We start from the raw sequence: 19,026 nt of genomic DNA, 5'->3' as shown, positions 1-19,026 counted from the left end.
CGGGGAAAGAAGACCGGGTGCGGAAGGAGCGGCAACGTACGCAGCAGCGCGAATGGGTCCGCAACTGCCGCGTGCATCGAGCGCTTCAGATTCCCTCGCGAAAGAAGTACAGCTCGTTCGCTTGAAAAGCCACCGCCGAGAACAAAAGCTTCAGCTCCGCTGCTATTCGTTCGTCACCAAAGTAAAAAAGCTGGAAGTTTTCTTCTTTTTTTTAATTTTTTTAAGAGCACAATTTTTTCACCCTGAAGATGCTCCCGCTGGTTGGAGCTTGCTAGTCGGTTTGTTGAATCGGACTTCAGCGACGGCGCGTAGAATTTACACTATACCTCGATGTTTTTTCGCAGCATTTGGGCAGGTAAGCATGCTCACCTGCTTCAAATACTTCTCATACAAAGGCTAGAACAGTTTTCCTTTTTCTATGATGATGCTACACACAAATGCACGGACAACTAGCCTTCAACCAGAGTCCTTCAATGCTTTTTTGGTCACGAAACTCCGCCCGAAGGTTGATATAGGGACAAAATTTCTCGCTAGGGGTGCCACCCGTCGTAAGGGGGCCAGCAGCCGCCGCCACTGCTGGGCTTGTATGCGCACTGCTGCTGATGTTTCGACGCGATTATGAGCGTGCTAGTCTTCCTGTTACGCTTTCTTAAACATCATTGAACGCGCCAATGCCACCAGATATATAAATCGAAACGGGATCCAGTGTCGACGTCGAATGAGAGCTGTTTACTTAGGAACGCACGCGTAGTTTACTTGGGAGCGCGGGCCTTCCTTCTAAACCGCAGCGCGTTTAAAATGTTCTAACAGCGCGCGATGACGCATTGCGTTGATAATTACCTCATAGCCCAATTATATGAGCACTTAGGATGCCTCGAAGCGGTACGTGATATCTTGCAAGTGTTGAAAGACGATGCTCATGCTCCCGATGCGAGCATGCTAGATCTGCTCGACGTGTTTATTTTTGCGCCTGGCCAAAGGGCGATTGTGTTAATGTGGTAGGTGATTGGTAGTGCCGCGAATAGGGGGTGGAAGGTGAACCGAATGAAAAACGACTAAGCAGGACAGAGGCGATCGCATCGGTTCATATCCGGCTCGTCTCTCGCGCGCTACTACCCAAGTATTCAAATGAAGTGAATGGTCGAGCTAGACGTTTTATTTCAGACCTTTCAGTTGAGTTTGCACCCAAATGCGCAGTTGTTTTGGACACACGTCTGTGAGCGCCCATCGCTTTCTTGACGCAGGGAATTTCGGTGGCGCGGTGAGCAGGCGAGCACTTTCGCGACCGCTCGCTTCGGTATTAAGGGTGTTTTTCGAATAAACACAAGTTTCTCGTACCTAGCATTTAAGTGATCCCTTTTTTCCACTCAATTTACACAGGACATCCTTCGCTTGACGTTTCCTTGTGTTTACTGTCTAGAGCATTAATTACCGGCCGACAACCCAGGATTTCTTCGGGAAGGGAAGTGCAGTAGCCTAATCTGGAAGTTCCTTTTGATGCCTGTGCTAGCTGCTCGACCACCTTTGCCACTACCGAGGTACCACATCGTATATATTTGTTATTTTTTTGGATGATGAGGGGGGGCGGTAATGATTTAAAGCATGCAATAAATCTGAAATTTGGTGGTAATGATACTCCGCTTAGTACTCAGGTGTGTACTTATTCATTCATTCAGCTTTATTCACTTTTGTTTTACATAATTTTTTCTCTGGTCTGCCTAAGCACCGAATGCTTGTTGGCTTTCCAGGCAGTTGGTGTAAACATACACTAAAGAGAATAAGCACACTCTCAAATGTGAACACGACGAATACTTGTTGCTTGAAAATCACATTGCAGAATTATCTATTACAACATAAAGATAAACTGCAAGAACATACTTGTAGACACATACACAGACATTGTGCTTAACACTGTGGCTTCCGCCCCCCACTTGCAGCGCATGAGCCTCGCACAGTTGCCCGCGAGGCTTTGTTTTTTTCTCGCGTGAAGAAATGTAATCTACATCTCAAAACAAAGTGGACAACCGCAGCTGTTGTCCCTAAAAAGTGCGACACACAACCTACACTTGCTGAAGCTGTACGGCTGTCGAGCGAAATGCCCTCAACAATCCTCACGTACACGTCGCCGCATGCAATTTTTTGTACCGTGTACGTCTCTACATGTTCTTCAATAATGTTTAGGAGAGCAAAAAGGCGGCTGCTAGGTACTTTCAAATAGCCCTTCGATTTTGTCTGGATCAGGTTAGATGGCTGACGTGTTGCACTCAACATCGTTTCAACGCAGCCGGCGCAATCCAAAGTAGAAAACGTATTGGCCACATATCCGCTTAGGTAATCCAAAATGGAGTCTTTGGTCGACAGGGGGCCAATGTCTTCCACGCAGTCTGTTGTTGGCTCGAGCAGGACATCGTCCAGCAAAACAGCTAGTGTGTCCACCTGAAATGTGCACAACTTCCTTAATTTTGTAAAGTGATTGAAAGGAAACTACAGGACACAAAGTGCAAAATACCTGAGTCGTAGAGGGTTTTTCCTTGTCAAAAAGACCTTGCAAAGTAAGAAGCAGTTGTGGCCCGTTTCCGTCAACTGAAGCTCGCTTAGGTGGCCGCACGAGGTTGTTTACAGACAGCATCCGGTATATAAACAAAAACTGCTGAACAGTTGGTTGGCCCCCGTCTCCTGCAACATGCCTGGCTATTCCAAAGAAGCGCTGTACAGGGAAAAGGAAAGATATATGTACCAACACACAATGCCAAAAAGTACCTGAATTACCTCTAAGGGGTCTTGGCCGAGGTTTCCAACTAAGACATAACGGAAGCCTGACTTCAAGAGGCGATTAATCAGGGCAACCGTGCTGTGCAGCGTTATTCTCCGTGCACCACAAGTTGGCTTGCTCAGGAAGAACACCTGCCTCTGCTTTGGCAGGCTCTCTATGTATGTGCAGCAATCCTCCAGCCAATTCATGTTCGCCTTCAATGTCTGGAATGCAAGAAATATTAACCTTGAGTACACCAGAAGAGAAACGTATTTGGATGTAATTTACTCGCTCACCGCGATGTGCTCTGCCTCGTTGTATTGCACGTGCTGTGGCCTTCTTGAGTTGAGGCAGTCAAATAGATTGTTCATCTGCTTCGTGAAGTCGTACGTAGTTGTGAAGTTATGTAGCTTTTGGCAGCTTTCTTGCTTGCTATAAAACTCCATTGCAAAGGCCGTTCTTTCGCTGAAAAGCTGAAAACGACGGCACAGTGGTTTTGAGCGAAAAAGCTCTTTGCATTGAAATTTGTATTTTTTGACATTGTTTGTTAGCAGATCATGAGCAAAGTCTTACGTCATTAGTTTGCCTGTAAGTGGCTTTACTAATTAGTAAGAGTGGTTACTCGCCTGAACAGCAAGCCGCACACTCATCTTCTTTAAGGCGTTGGGGAAGATGTGAGCCCTCGTGAGCTTCGGGACAGCACGATGGCCATCCTGTTGCTCCTCGTACTCCAGCAGGGCAGAGTAGTGGCAGTGATGGACCTTGTGTCCTTGCGGTAGCTGCGATAAAAAAAGTGAAGCTACTGTTCTAAAAGGAAATAATCTAATCTAGATTCGAATTACTGCTTACCAGGAACTTTCCAACCTTCTGAAGATTGTTCCTTATGCATTTGAAGGCGGCACCATGACAGAACAGCACACGACAAAACAGCACGCGACAAAACAGCACGGTCAAAACAGCACGCGTCAAAACAGCACAGCGTCAAAACAGCACAGCGTCAAAACAGCACGACGACAAAACAGCACACGCCAAAATACCACGCGACAAAACAGCACAGTGTCAAAACGGCAAAGCGACAGAAGAGCACGTGCCCAAACAGCACGGCGTCAAAACAGCACAGCGTCAGAACAGCACAACGTCAAAACAGGACATTGACAATATAGCTAGGGTTTGGCGTTTTCGGTTTTTATTATTTTAAAACTCGGCGTCCATTTTTCGGTTTTTATTGCAAGCAGAAGTTTTCGGTTGATTGCTGAGAATATTTGTAGACGTATAAACTTTTCAGTTCTTTTAGGTTTATTGACGAAAACCAGTATACTGACGAAAATGCAATATTCAAAGCCGTTTGTTTAAAATAAATAGTGAGTAAACCAGGTACGGGATTTCTTATTTGTTGCTGTCTGTGGCAGCCGACGCAACCTGTTCTGCAAGACGCACTGGGGCCCTATCGTGATCTGACATTATTGTCGTGGGCTCGTATTTGTACGCAGGACGAACATCAGCTTTACTACCACTTTGGTCGGAGAGGCAAATATCAAAATACAAAAAATGGCCAACATTGTACTCAGTGCGTCTTTCCCTATTTTCACGACTGCAAGAGGTGGTTGATTCGCGCAGACCAAGAAACGGCAATACTGCAATCGTATTTATGCCCTCCTCTAGTAGACGGAAGCTAGAGGTGCTAAAAAATGTGCGGCATTTATGGGTGCCTTTTCATTTCATTGTATAGTTCACGATTAAACTCTGCTCTTTGAACAAAGAATTCGGCACACAAATCCCTATCAGGTGAAAACCCAGATTTCGTCCTGAAGACCATTACGTCGGTTCAACTTTTGTTGAAAGTTGAACCGATCTCGGAGACAAGCTGAAAACTGCGAAAGGAAGTGGTCATACGGTCACTAATTCATTCCACCACCTATCCCTCCAAACGCCCTCGAAAATACTGACCTTTTTCAGTTAAAACCGAATTTGTAAAAAAGATTTCATCGCACTTTTACCGGTTTTATCGGTTTAAGCCAAAAACACTGAACCCTAAATATAGCGTATGGAGTTAAAAAATTCATGTCTCAAAGCAGGCACTGTAAATGAATGGAGGGTCTAGGCCAATTCGTCGAAAGCCAACTCGTCGACGGCCAATATGTCGAATCCGTTCTCATGGGAGCAAGTTGGGAGTGGGGAGTATACTCGATGCGCACATGAAGGCTCCGTGGGCAGTGCCAAAGCCCCCGCTGGTGCGTATTATGGCTTCTTCTCGAGCAGTTCTGCTAATATTGACGCACAAGTTATCTGGTGATGTCGTCTACAATAAATGAATCAATCTTACGGCAATGCGTTTTTGTTAGTTGTTAAAAGAAAAGAAAAAAAGAAGTGTGTGCGGCAACGGTGTGCTTAGCCCATGCTGTACGACAACAGCATTGAGGCTATGGTATGTTTCTGCTTCACCGGTTTCCACTCGATCGAGGCCCCTTCGTCGGCAATAATCTGTGAATTTAACTCGAAACAACTTCTCGCCTGCAAGCCGCAGCCGCGTGTTTCCGGAAAATTTTGTTCACGGCGAATGATCCCCGCAGAATCCGTGCCCATGGTACACCTTGAATTTGCTCGACATTAAGGTTTCCTTATCTTCCCGGTTCTATCAATGCATCTGTAATAGGCGCATCTCCCGCTTTTTTGGGGGGACGCTTTACGCTTAGGTGGTAATTACGAAACGACGAGTACCCTCACCGGACCACCGCAAACCAGACGGTTCATAACTTGAACTTATGGATTTCTTTTTCCCAATAACTTTTCCTCTATCGCTGGGTCTAAAAAAAAAAATATAAAACAAGACCAGACAACGCGGCCAACATTGTCACGAAGATGTCACCTCCAACTATTCAATCTCTTCAGAGGTCAGCGCAGTTAAGTAGTAGTGACTACTGCTAACTTCGTTTGTTTTTAGCAATCACACAGCAGCACCAGTCGGGACACTGACTTAGCAATAAAATAGGCAATAAATTCCTTTATAAGCTAGCGACAATAAATGAACGGGTTAAGGAGGTTCGAAAATATTCGCGCAAAGGGAGGTGAAGAGCGCGCTCGAAGTTGCTACATACGTGCTGTTTTGTCGCTGTGCTGTTGTGACGCCGTGCTGTTTTGGCACGTGCTCTTCTGTCGCTTTGCCGTTTTGACGCTGTGCTATTTTGTCGCGTGCTATTTTGACGCTTGCTGTTTTGTCGCCGTGCTGTTTTGACGCTGTGCTGTTTTGACGCGTGATGTTTTGACCGTGCTGCTTTGTCGCGTACTGTTTTGTCGTGTGCTGCTCTGTCGCGTTCCCTTTGAAGACATTGGGTCGGTCAGTTAGTGCCTGCACTGTTCGTGAAGGGACGCATGGATGCTGGAATGAAGTTTGCAGCTGTCTCTGGCCACTGTTTATCCCTGAAAATAAGGTAGCGATGCAGTTAGTTGTGTTCAACTACTTTAATTTCACAAATGTAACTCACGTACACAGATACTAACCCAAGCTTTTTAAAGCTGAACGATTTGGCGTTGAATTGTCACTCGCAACCACATCGACAATAGCACCAGCGCTCGAAAGGTGCACAATGCACTGGAGCAACAACTTCGCCACTATTGAGCCACGGGCTGCACCGGAAGAACAGAAGGTCCCAACAGTCTGCGACCACCCGCCAAGAAATGCTCGGAAGAGAAAGAACAGGACGTGATCGCCATCTTTCTCACAGTCCAAGGGTCTTGTGTGCCCGGCGAAGTTAACCTTACCGAGCAGAGCCATATATGACTCCCTAATGTGCACATTCATTCTTACGCTCATTTCGTCGAACATCAGCACACCTGTATAAAAATACATCTTCTTAGACATGCAGCACATATATGAGATATGAAGTCACAGAATGCAGTAGTAAGTTTGTTTATTGTTCCAAATTTCGACGCTCTCTCTCAGGAAGTACTTGCAGCTTGTCTTTGAGAACAGTGAATGGAGTGCTGTCAAAACGAAAGTCAGCCTTCAGGCTCCTCAGGTAAGTGCAGAGGGTGCGAGGGTTGGGCAAGGGAAGGTATTCATTCTCGTGAAGGAATGTATAGACCGCTGTAGACTTAATCTTCAGCAGCAGGCAGTCATAGATCCATTCTTTCTTGTACCTAAAGAGAGTGCGGGCTCGTTGTGCATTCAATTAAACCGAGGCTGGTGAGTGAACAGAGCAAGTACATGACCACAGCAAACAGAAAAAATATGTACGACATGCGTCACACCCTTTCCTCAAACCGCAGTACACAACCAACGCGTTTAAAAATGCCTCATCATTTCCAATATTAACATGCACCCTACTCCAGTACGGGAGCAACAGACAGGTTGCATTGTGCGATCATGCAAAGCGGGCAATTTACGATTACTCTGACATGCAATGAGAGCAAGCACTGCTCTAAAAAAATATTGACAAGACAGTGGCACGAAAAAATATGTGCGATTATATTCATAGCTTTTTGGCAGTTATTTGCGGGTGAAGCTTACCTGGCAGCTTTCCGAGATTTCGCGTTTGCCTTCATGATGCACTGATCAAAGATGAGCTTCTCACGGGTGGATAGCTTGTCCAGGTTTTGAACGAGTCTTGCATTTTTGTTGGCCAGGACTCTCATTTTCGCAAGCTCCTTCTGACACCGTTCCAGTCGTTGCCTCGTGCTAGAAAGCTGTGCCCTCAGCGCCTGCGTCTCAACAAACGAACACACTGCCTGTTCCGTCTGGCAGGCCTGATCTGCGTGTCCGCTATCGCAGGCATCTGTAAAACAAATCAATAACACTGTTCACAAGTACCTCAATGCCACCAGCCGCTATAACAAAGGGTCATGCGACTGAAGGAACAAAGAAATGCCGTGACCAAACCGGCGCAGGAGCTTACCGTCACTAGCTTCTCCTGCCGAGTCGGTGTTCGCATTTTGGCATTCCACTGCTGCGCATTCAGGTGACAATTCGCGCCGCCTCTTCACTCGTTGCCTCTGAATCGCTGGCCGGGAACGCGGTTTCGGCTTTGTCAGGTACGCCGGTAGCCCGTCAAAAATCTTCGGAACAGCATCGGTCCGAAGTCTCGGTCTCTCTTGCTGAAGCGACACAACCACCCCGTTCACGATGTGCTCGTCGGTTCTTACAACGTCGCTAACATCAAAATGATTTTCGCAAACACGAACGTTCTTGCTTTCGAAGTTGAAACCGCCAGCTTCCAACCGCGGTATCGCTCTCTTCCACTTCTCCCGAAGTTCGGCGCTACTTGGTAGACAGAAGAGCGACGCCTTTTCCTTGTTGCTTCTGTATCCGGAGCTGCAGCCCGTCACGCAGCACGTCTTAGGCATCGTTCATTCGAATTTTCATGCCGTCGACCTTGAACGCGGTGCACTGGCACATGAGGTTCGCGTGACGTTGATGCAACAACTTCGTTGTAAGGAATACCGCGAGCAACCTCCACACAACGCCTTCGGGCTGCCGCCGCTGCCAGTGCGTTGCGCCGGGTGCGGCGGGCGATGGCCCCCCTAAGATAGCTCGCGCCGCGTAGCGGCCGTTCTTGGCACCATATCAAGCTCTCCCGTAGAGTCACGGAGACGTTTCGTGACCAGAACGGTATTAAGAGACTCTGCTTCAACTAAAAAAAAAAGCGTCTTATAAAAAAAAAAAAAAAAAGAAATAGAAGCGCTCTTTTACCGGGCCCCAAAGTGTGGAGCCGTGATTCGTAGCGTTTTTGAATCTCGTCCAATCAGGTTACAAAAACATTGAAACTGTGAGTGAAAATGAAAGTGAACGAAAACACAAAAAAGCCGATGTGGTCATTGCAACCATCTGCAACGTCTTTTGATGTGACTTTCAAAAACGATAATCGCAGCTGAACTTCAAGTCACTTCAATATTTTTTCTTCACGAGTCAGCGTTTCTTCTACGGGATACTGCGCGATAAAGTAAATGAATTCCAAAAGAGGGACGACAAGTGCAATCTTTCGTTCCCCTTGCCGCCCTACCACACATGCCCGCTGTCGCACCTGCCGTCTCGCTTGCAGACAGCCGGAAGAGCGCAGTGGCGCAGCGAGCGCAAGTGAGAATTCATCTCGAACTCAAGGTGCGCCATGTGTGCGGAGCAAGGGGACAGGCGGCGCAGGTAGTGTCGTGCGCCGGCCGGAGCGCTGTTTCAGCTCCTATTGTCCGCGATAGTACATGAAATAAAATGAAAGACGTTTACAGTTCTCTGTAATGACGGATTAGAGCGCAGCTCTTGAAGAGGAGGGGAGGGTATGGAGAAGAGGGTCACGTGTAACATCAGACATGACGTAACGTGTGACGTCAGGAGGGTAAAAATTTTCCGCCAAATTTAGCGGAAAAATTTTACCCTCGTGACGTCACACGCCACATCACGTCTGACGTTAGACATGCCGCTAAGAGCTGCGCTTAAAAAAAATAATTGGTGATGCATCATGTGTAGTTCAAGGACGAGGATGAGGGGCTGATGTTGCGGGTGACGATGTTTGTGATTTTAATTTTTGGTGAGGCTTGTGGGGTGGCCTTGAGAGCGAACCACGGTTTCAGATTATCGTTGGCCATCGATTGTGCTTTCTTCGTCTTTAAATGAGCGAGCAGAGGGTCCGCAGATTATGAGGCTGGGTTAGTCGTGTCGTCCATTTTCGTTCTCATGGCAATCAGACCGAGCACTGAGCATTAAGCCTAGTATCAAAGCGATGAATGCACGTAAACCTCATCGTGATACAAGATGTTTATAAGATATGCCGTGTGTTATGATCATTAGGTTGGTAGTTATTTCTTTCTTTTGTGTCTGCCAATTTTTTCAGGATTTTATAACTAGTGAGTTACCTACAATGAAGGAGCATGGCCTAGAACAAGACCGCGCATTTTCCAATATATGGCTTCATCAGTGACAACGTGCGGTGTCCCACTCTATATTCATTGGTACACAGAGACAAATTTGGTATTGGATATTTAACAATGGGCTTCAGAGTTTTCGAATGAAAAATTGGACGATTTTGCGCAAAAAGAAATATATTTTCTTAAAGCGGTCCCATCAATGAACTGGTAACGATGTTTTGATATTTAAGTCTCCTCTTATGCAATACAGTTTCAGAGAAATTTTCAGAATGCAGATTCGCAAGATACAAATTCGAACAGATGTACACTTTAAATATTAGTATTTCTTTCGTCCTGGGTTTATTGGATCTAGTGCAAAATCCCAAACCTTATTCTGTATTCGAATAATGGTGCAGAGCTTTTTAAATAAGAGTTATTGTCGCCGGCTGTTCCCAAATACTGGAAAACCCTTTATTTCCGCGGCCCCCATTTTTCGCGAATCGGTCACAGATGACATAATCGCGACCACTAAATTTCGCAAATTCCAGACGCCTGCATTGAAAATGTTAAAGACCGAAATTTTCGCGCGCCCTTAAATTTCGCGAATTCTTCAATTCGTGAAATTTGCGAAAATTGAGGGCTCGCGAACCGTTTTTTGTTTGCTGAAATCTTGAAATTGCACGCATGCAAAATACTCAAACGCATTCTTACCGTCTCGCTCATTGATTACCAGGTAAAGATCACGTTGCACTTCATGTGGACGTGGGCGACTCCACTTCTGTCGCTAGCCTCATGAACAACGTCGGCTCTCGATTCCGAACTCCACTGAGCATCGTGGTGAACTGCGCTGGTGTGGCCAAGTGGCACTCTGTCGTGGACACAACGGAAGATGAATACGACGTACAGCTGCGAGTGAACCTCAAGGTTTGTTGTATTTTGTATACCTACAAAAAAGAGGTCGGATCCTTGAGGCAGGCGGAGTATTTATTGAAAGATTATCGATATGTAATCAGCTTACGTAAATTTAGATAACCTGATTACGAGAGAACTCTAAGAAGGTCACAAACTACTACTTGCCGCATTTGAAAAGTCAAGATAACTACAGCCTTTAAATTGTTTTGTTTTATGCACGATCAATATAATTTTTGCTGTTGATTCACATTCGAAACAAAACTTAAACCAATTTACTAAACGTCCAGAATTAGAGGAGAGAAATTCCAATATATAATTGGAGACTTGCACCGAGTATTAAAATTGCTTCTTTTGTTGAAAAATGCATTGAACAAGTGTGAAACTTGATATGACTATTTTAAGGACCTGAAAAAATAATTCATGAAAGCATTTAAGAACTGGCCTGTACTTTAATGATGCAGGTAGGCTCGTCATGATCCCAAAGATGAAGATTTGGTTTAGCGTTTAGAGTTACTGGGAGGCATCAAGAACGTTTTTGTACGTGCTCTCGTACTCCACATAATGGCCTCTCTGTTTGCGTACATCGCGATATTGTAGCGTACGTCGAACGGTGAGGTATTTGTTCAATGCACTTGTTATTTTAATATGCATTGTTAAGTTCAGGAATGGCTCTGAAAACATCGGCTTATACACTACAACAATTTCACGGTCTGACGAATACGCCTTAAACATTCTTATTATGTTTGTCAAGTTCTAACGAGTCATTAATTATCGATGTAAAACCGATCAACAATTACAGGTTATATATAATACGTGTCCTATCCAATGATTTTTATTTCATCTATGCATAGAAGCGTCCTAGGTATTCACGGAATGTAATGACTCATGGCGGGATCACGATTCTTAATTACTTGTATAGATGAACTTGATAATTGCGAGCGATTATCGTCCGGCACAAATAATTTATCAGTGCACTTCAAATCGACCGTAGATATTATAATTTGACATTGCTGAAAAAAGGCACTTACACTCTTTTATTGTATCGTCGAAATTCACAACGCAGCAAGTATATTCAGCTCAGTAATCAAAAAGCCCTTCTGGCCACGTTTCAAATGTAACACCTTGAAAACTGTTTACTGTAGTCTTATTGTGTTACTTAACATGTCATGTTTTCTTCCCCTTTAGTCTAAGGGGCGATTTAAGGGATACTAAATGTAATAAAATGAAATAAAACTGACAAACTTCGCACATGTCAGCTATACATAATCATTTGTTGGGTCCCCAACTTTTCATAATCTACAAATGCAGAGGAATGAATTATATTGTGGCTAAATTGTTTTTCTGTGCATGAACATGAAAATTGATTTCATTCAATATATATATATTGTTTTTTAAAGAGGAAAATTATGGAACATTAATGGCGGAGGAAACGCTGAGATAATCGCTATTGATGATCAAACTTTTAATCGAAAAATAAAAATTAAGTTGTAATTACCCATGTAAGACCAACTTTAAACACATTTGTATGCACCGGTAGGAAGCTATGAGCCTTTGTTTATCTTCCTTTCAAATAAATCAGTAAAATCTCCTGAAATATTTTGCAATAAATAAAGAAAATGGAACAGTTTCCTGATCCTATATTGCACAAAACAAACGCAGTTTTCCCCTCTCAAACGCTGCCAGGACGGTGAATGTATTAGGCCCAGTAAAAGTGGGCTGGGCGTATTTGAATAACATCACGGAAAAAAGTTACGCCTTTTGTATAACTATAACTTTTTTTTCACCATAACCATATGTTTTTTTTCTGAAGGGGACCTTCCTAGTCAACCAAGCCGCCGTCATGGCAATGCTGGAAAGCAAAGTACCTCAGGCCGCTATCGTAAACATAGCAAGCATTGCGGCCAAGCTCGGTTTTGCTAACCTCGCCACCTACGCAGCCTCTAAGGGCGGCGTCATAGCATTCACCAAGTCCCTGGCCCAAGAACTGACCGGAACGAGCATCCGCGTGAACGTTCTTCTGCCGGGAGGAACGCACGCTCCACTACTTTATGTTATTCCTAAGGACGCGCTGAAAGCAGCTCTGTCTACGTGTCCCATGAGGAGGTTCGCGCAACCCGAAGAAGTGGCCGATGTGGCCAGATATCTGTGCACCTCTGGCAGCTCCTACATTACAGGCACCTGCGTGGAGGTCGCCGGCGGATTGGGGGCTTGAGACGCACGTACGACCAGCGGAAAGGAGATTTACTTTTGCTGTTGACTTAATAAAACTGCGATATATGTGTTGCTTTTATCGTGGTGTTTTAGTTTGTAACCTACCCTACCGAAAAATCCAGTATAGGTTTACAGAAAAAATCGTAAGGGTGCACGCGAGCTGGTGAATATTAATCTTGTTGAATTAACCTGAGACTGGGGTAGAGAAGAAGCATCAAAACGTAGAAGGGACAGAAAATAGACAGGACGACGTCTCAAATTCGGCGAATTAGTTTATTTGGTCCACTTTCTTCTATATTCTCAATCTCAAGGTCATTTCCACCAACACAAAACACCAAAAGACGTTGGTGGAAATGACCTTGAGATTGAGACTATATAAGAAAGTGGACCAAATAAACCAGTTAGCGGAGTTTGAGACGTCGTACTGTGTATTTTCTGTCGCTTCTACGTTTTGATGCTTCTTCTCTACCCCAGTTTCAGGTTAATTCAGCATGGTTAATACGTTTACGCTATCTGGATTATGTAGCTGGAAGTCTTGTCGGATTTCTCTCTGGAAACTCGAATTCCAGACTGCAGACGAAGGATTAATATCTGAAAACCTGAAATCAAGTTTTATCCCAGATAGATTCTCAGTTCCATAATACAGGTAGCGAAAAGCAGTACTGAATTTTTCGGTAGGGTATTTTATGCAGATTTGAACAATTGCCTGATATAGCGATGTTGATGAATGCAATGAAGGTGTGAGAGCACTTTATTATTTTGAAAGGGTAGTACTTTATATATTCGGGTCGCCTCTAAGCTGACAGTGCGGTGGAAGCTAGCTGTTCGATGGACCAATGATACGTCGATCTTACTCAACGTCGTCTCGTTCGAAGCCTAACCGGCGCTAGAAGAGTCTGGTCAGGTGATGAAAGGAATCCGGTTCATATGTCCAGCAAGCGCCTAACGTTCACCCCACTTCCAGCTTATGTGTGAACGGAGCACTAATCGCCAAGACGTGTCGGTGTAGTACTTCATTGATGACGTAAAAATGTTAAAACGCCCATACAACAAAGTCACGAGGGATATGAATGAAAGGGAAGTTTTCGGGCCTTTAACTAGAAACCGACCGAACTCATATTAATTTGTATATTACAAACTGTGAACCTATGTAAATTTAAATTGTTCACATTAGTTAAAGTGAACTGTTGTAGTGTTGCTGGGCAAGTGAGGCTAGTTTGTTCACAAACTCACTTGATAAAAGGCTCCGAGCTAAAACCGGAAGCTCTCAGTTGCATTATCCGGATCCACTTAGCGCATATCACCAGAGGGGATACGTATCTTTATGAGAGTTCGAGAGGGCCTTGTGTGCTCGCAGCACTTAAAGCGCAATGATAAGAAAAGCTAGCTACGCAGGTTCTTTTAAAGCAGACATCAGACGGAAAAAACAAAGATCTCTGCAAATTCAAGAGTCGCGAGTCAGTCTCTACTTATCTGTGAAGTCCCGGAATTGGCCGATAAAGAAAAGTTCAGGGAAGAATCACGTGGTAACAAATATGAGGGTAATAAACCACGCCCCGTAATTCTTAAGCTATCAGTGGATATAGTTGGAAATCAGTGGAACTCTTTCAAGGCTGATGAGAACACAGCTCCTTCTTGCGGGCCGATGGGTGATTCAAAGTGAAAGTTTTATTTTTCCACCTATAGTCCTCGAGCGCTTAATAGAGTCATTGAGAGCTCATGCAGCAACAGACACTGCCTCTCAGACGGTAGTTCACCGTAGAGTCACTGCATGGGTTCCTAGATTAACGAAACTCCGGAGGGTTGTTCTAAAACTGCGGCGCTGAAACCGAGACTATGACGCCGCCATCTTGGGTCCACGCGTGGACGGGGGTATCAATGCAATTGTGGCATGCATTGGAGCGTCTTGAAAGAGCTGGTTGATTCCGCGAAACTCGGAATGAACCAGCTCTAATCGGCACTCACCTCACGAAGCTTGCTTGTTGCAGTGGGCTCGAAATCGTCCCGTTTTACTATGGCCAACCAAGCCTTCTTCCTCCGTCTTGCGGTTGCGTTCTTTCCAAACGTTATCCGGAAGAGCCTCTTTCCATCCTCCGACCTGCCGCTGCACCCAAAAGCGCAACAAGCAGGCACTGTGCCACTAAGTACACGACCTCCTTGTTTTTGACGTCGGTAACCCCGTGGAAAAGACGGCGCGTAAACGCGCGTTCGATAAGCAGTTGTTTGCTGGACCCAAGATGATGGCGATTCGAGCTGCTTGAAGCGCTGATGGAGGTGTGTCGAGCAGTGCTTGAGTCACGTGATCGCTACCGTACAATAATGCTCACCAAGCAAAACATGATCGGCTAATGTGAGTATGTTGTCGGGAAAACACAAAAAAAGGAATGCGTTACTCTGGGAACCTATAGAGTGACTCTAGTCCGCCGGCTTTCCCTTCTTAACAAAATACATAATATTGAAGAAATAATTTTTTAAACAACCTAGATGAAAAAATTCGTCATACAACGAATTCAAACAGCGAAAAAATATGTTTGGAGCTATATTTACGGCGCGAAACGAATTTATAGTTGGCGCCCGCGGCAGCCGCCACGGGTCACCTCAGAAACCTGTGTGCCGCCGCCGCAAAGTCACGCCGCCGCCGCCGACGACGTCGCACGCTCAGCATGGCACACCTGCACAGTGGCACTTCAAACCCATTAGTCGTTGCCAAAAAAAAAATCTTTGAACTCTAGATTAAAAATGTACTCTTGGTGTTAGGCTCGTGGAATTATGAGGCGCTGGAGAAAACCAGCCTTCTGCGTTAAGTACATATTTTGAACTCGTTCTGTCCGCGTTCCACCCATCGAAAAGCATGCGGGAAGTGCCTCAGCACGCACCTTGCACTGCTGCGCCGTATTGTTCGTCCGCAGGATAAATTCCGTCCGCTTTCATCGCCGTCACCATGGCGACAAGCGCTGATTTTCCGAACGCCGTCTGCTAGCCAATGTTTAATAATTTTGTAATCAAAACTTGTGAACGTTATTTTTTACTTTTTTTTTCCGAGCTGCTGTTACTGTGTCTTGTAGACGATGAGGGACTTGTCAAGCTGTGTCTTACAGCTTTTGTTTCCTTGATCGCCACCATCTACGTATGATGGAAATAAACTCTACATTATGCTTGGGAAGCCGCCGACTGTTTCTGCTAAGCGGTGTGAACGCGAACAGGAAGGGGGGGGGGGGGGGTGGAGGGGGGGTCAAAACGCTTTCTCGTGATACACGCGACTTCCGAGTAGGTCATTGGGCGTTCGTTGCCATGATGACGGCAATGAAAGCAGACGACCTTTATGCTACGGAAGAACACTGCGGCACACCGACACGAGGTGCGTGCTGAGGCGCTTCCCGCATGCTCTTCAAGGGGCGGAACGCGAACAAAAAGTGTGCGAAATAAGGGTTAGTGAGGACAAGAGCACAAAAGACACAGACAAGTAAAAGACCAGGACAGGAGAGGACAAAGCGCTACTATCAACTGGCGTTTTTAATGCGAAAAAGGGAAACAAACCTGGAAGCAAAATTTAGTGATAGAAAGGAAGAGGAAGGTGGCTGTCAAAGCAAAGAAACTAAGGAAACAAAGTGTATATATATATATATATATATATATACACACGCGTATGCATATGTACATACATTCACACACATGCATATATACACATACATACATATACACACATATATACATATACACATATATACACACATATACACATATGTACATATATACATATATATATTTATGAAAAGCTACAAAGAAAAACAGCGCTGGGGAAATGAGACAAGAGAAAGAAAAAAACAACAATTAGGATGAAAAATTAGAGAAACTGAAAGAAGAAATTTAAAGAAAAATCTAAAGGAGAAAGAAGAACTTAAAAATTATAGCGTTTAAAAAAACAAATTTAGGTATTGTAGTTCTCTGTCGGTTATGGCTACTGACGGTGCGCTAATGCAAGCGTCCCCTCTGGCTTTGATGATTTGAGCCTTATAGATCCCCCTGGCTCTCGGGTTGTGGTGTTGCTTAAAGATTCTGGTTTTAGCAAACCAGGGGTGCATTTGCAGTCTCGGATATGTAGGGCGAGGTGTCTTGCCGGAGATGATTTTAGTGAAAGGGCGTGTTCACGTAGTCTGCTGTTGACACACCGGCAAGATTGGCCCATGCACTTTGCCACAGGGGAGTGGAATCTCAGAGACGACCCCTTTACGGCAGGTGACATACTTGTGTGTGTGCTGAACACTCAATTGATCTTGTAGATGCTTTCAGAATTGACCTTGTTACACAGCCTCTTGAGTTTTTCCGGAGCAGATATAGGTTCATTGACTCCGAAACTGGAGGCTACCCTCTTTAAGTTGTGTGTTATTCTGTGAATGTAGGGTTCTATAGCAGGCCGTTTTTTCCAAACAGGTCGTTCTTGTGCTCTGTTGGAAGCTTCTAAACGCTCAGCAACATCAAACACTACAGAGCTAGGATACCCAGAGTCAGCCAGGATTTCACTGCCCTGAGCCTGGTGCTTGGCCACAGTGTCGATTGTCTTGACTGGTTGACGCACTTTAGTACTCGTAAGAATATTGCCGCGCGCCAAGTAGGCACCGCGGCCGTAGCCTAACGGTTATCGCGCTTGCCTCCCACGCGAACGGCCAGGGTTCGATTCCTGGCCGCGGCTACGCATTTTGTTGGCACTGTAATGTGATGTTCTGGTGAATTCGAGAACCGTCTAGCTGATTGGAATTTAGAATGTTCTACGCGTCGAACCTTCTACGTCGAATGCTCCAGAAGCCAACGCGTGTACAAAAGCGGCTCCGCGTGGCGAGCCGGAGTCAGTTTCGCCCCAGCGTTCGACTCTGCTGCTGCGCCGACTTCGACGCCCGCGACGCTCTGTTATTATCTTTTGTACCCTTTTATTTTTGGCACAAGTTCGTCACATTAAACGTTTATTTCTTCCTGTTTATTTATTGTTTTTGGTCACCACCCGTGACAATATACATGTGCATTGTACGCAAACACATTTTGAATTGTGTTGCAGAATGTGAGTTTGCAGTCCCCACCTAAAGAAATAGTATAACATTTCACTATCTGCATTATGAAACTGAGAATATAACTGGAAGTGTTTCTGGAAAACTAAAATCCAGACTGCAGACAAAGGAATAATTTCTAAAAACCTGAAATCGAGATAGCATCCAGATAGATTTCCAGTTCCATAATCCAGATGGCGAAATGGTATACTGGGTTCTTCGGTAGGGGTGTGAGGTTGTGTTAGACCTTCTACAAAAGGGTGTGCAGTGCCTCGGCTCCCCACAGATAATTTGAAGGAGACGGCAAGGAACCTGTAAATTTGGCTAACTGCTATATTATCACACTCTAAGAAAAAAAGGAGGAGAAAGGTAGCAACAGCGACTGTTCCTCCTTGTTGCGGACAAGTTGCATAGAGAAGGGAGGAACGGCAGTTCAGATGAAAGGAGGAGGGCGAGTTCCTCCTTGTTCAGTTGGCGCAGGGGTAGAACATCGCGCTACTCACTAAGCGGTCGAAGGTTCGATCCCCAAAGGAGCGGGTTGTTTTTTTTGTTTTGTTTTTTGTAAATTTTTTATTTTATTTTTATTTACCAAAAAACACATAAACAAACCCAGACCGATGAAAGGAAAACTAAAGTCCTTATTATTCACCGAGACGTTTTCATCCTTCTCCAGGCAGACCGGAGAAAGCTTTCGCCCTCCCGACTCATCTTCTTTCGGTTTCGTTTTTCGAGCGCATCGCGCACGTTGTTTAATAAATTAATGTTGAGTTTAGTGAGCTTCAGCGGCAGCAAAGGCCGCCTGTAATTCTGTCTTCTAGTCAAAACGGGCAGAACATTTAGGTTGCATTGACGCTTTTACCAATAATTTTATCAAACGAGCTAACGAAGCCGCTAGAAACAGCGAAGTTCCGGAGCAGTGCCAGCAGCGCTACATACACTGGGTAAGACAGCCGTCTCCGATTTGAGGGACACACGCGGAACTACAGCAGCGAAACCAAGAGGAACTGTGTCGACGTTTTCGACGTTATGGAAATCGCGGGAACGGCGTCCAAGGCAGGCATGTTTTTCCGCCGGCTGCCTGGGTGCCTTGCGTGCTGAGTTTGGTTCTGTTGTCCCGTGCCGAGTGCCAACCGACGTTCAACGTGATTCGTATTTCTGCGTGTCAGCTACATCGTCAAGGTGGTTCTGTATTTCTGCGTGTCAGCGACATCGTGATGACAGTGTTGTGGGTTGTGAACAGAAGACTGGAATTATCGTCGATGTTACCGTGTGTTCGCATAT

The 19,026-nt window shown here is 45.2% G+C and overlaps 2 protein-coding genes across 2 annotated transcripts; one reads left to right on the top strand and one right to left on the bottom strand.

Annotated features, from left to right (window-relative positions):
- Positions 1-1,905: 1,905 nt before the first annotated feature.
- On the bottom strand, positions 1,906-2,700 carry LOC121047528. The gene is made up of 2 exons (XM_040502842.2): positions 2,510-2,700; positions 1,906-2,436 (listed from the first exon to the last, which is right to left on the bottom strand). Exons 1-2 carry the CDS (start codon positions 2,627-2,629, stop codon positions 1,906-1,908), a joined length of 651 nt encoding a protein of 216 aa, XP_040358776.1. The 5' UTR covers positions 2,630-2,700.
- A 7,619-nt stretch (positions 2,701-10,319) lies between these two features.
- Positions 10,320-12,785, top strand: LOC120844044 ((3R)-3-hydroxyacyl-CoA dehydrogenase). The gene is made up of 2 exons (XM_040215634.1): positions 10,320-10,507; positions 12,306-12,785. Exons 1-2 carry the CDS (start codon positions 10,376-10,378, stop codon positions 12,705-12,707), a joined length of 534 nt encoding a protein of 177 aa, XP_040071568.1. The 5' UTR covers positions 10,320-10,375; the 3' UTR covers positions 12,708-12,785.
- Positions 12,786-19,026: the final 6,241 nt, after the last annotated feature.

The sequence above is a fragment of the Ixodes scapularis genome, unplaced genomic scaffold, assembly GCF_016920785.2.
Source record: "Ixodes scapularis isolate PalLabHiFi unplaced genomic scaffold, ASM1692078v2 PGA_scaffold5__190_contigs__length_132052651, whole genome shotgun sequence".
NCBI lineage: Eukaryota > Metazoa > Arthropoda > Arachnida > Ixodida > Ixodidae > Ixodes > Ixodes scapularis.
The sequence above is the reverse complement of the archived record's forward strand: the minus strand, read 5'-3'. Positions and strand labels throughout refer to the sequence as shown.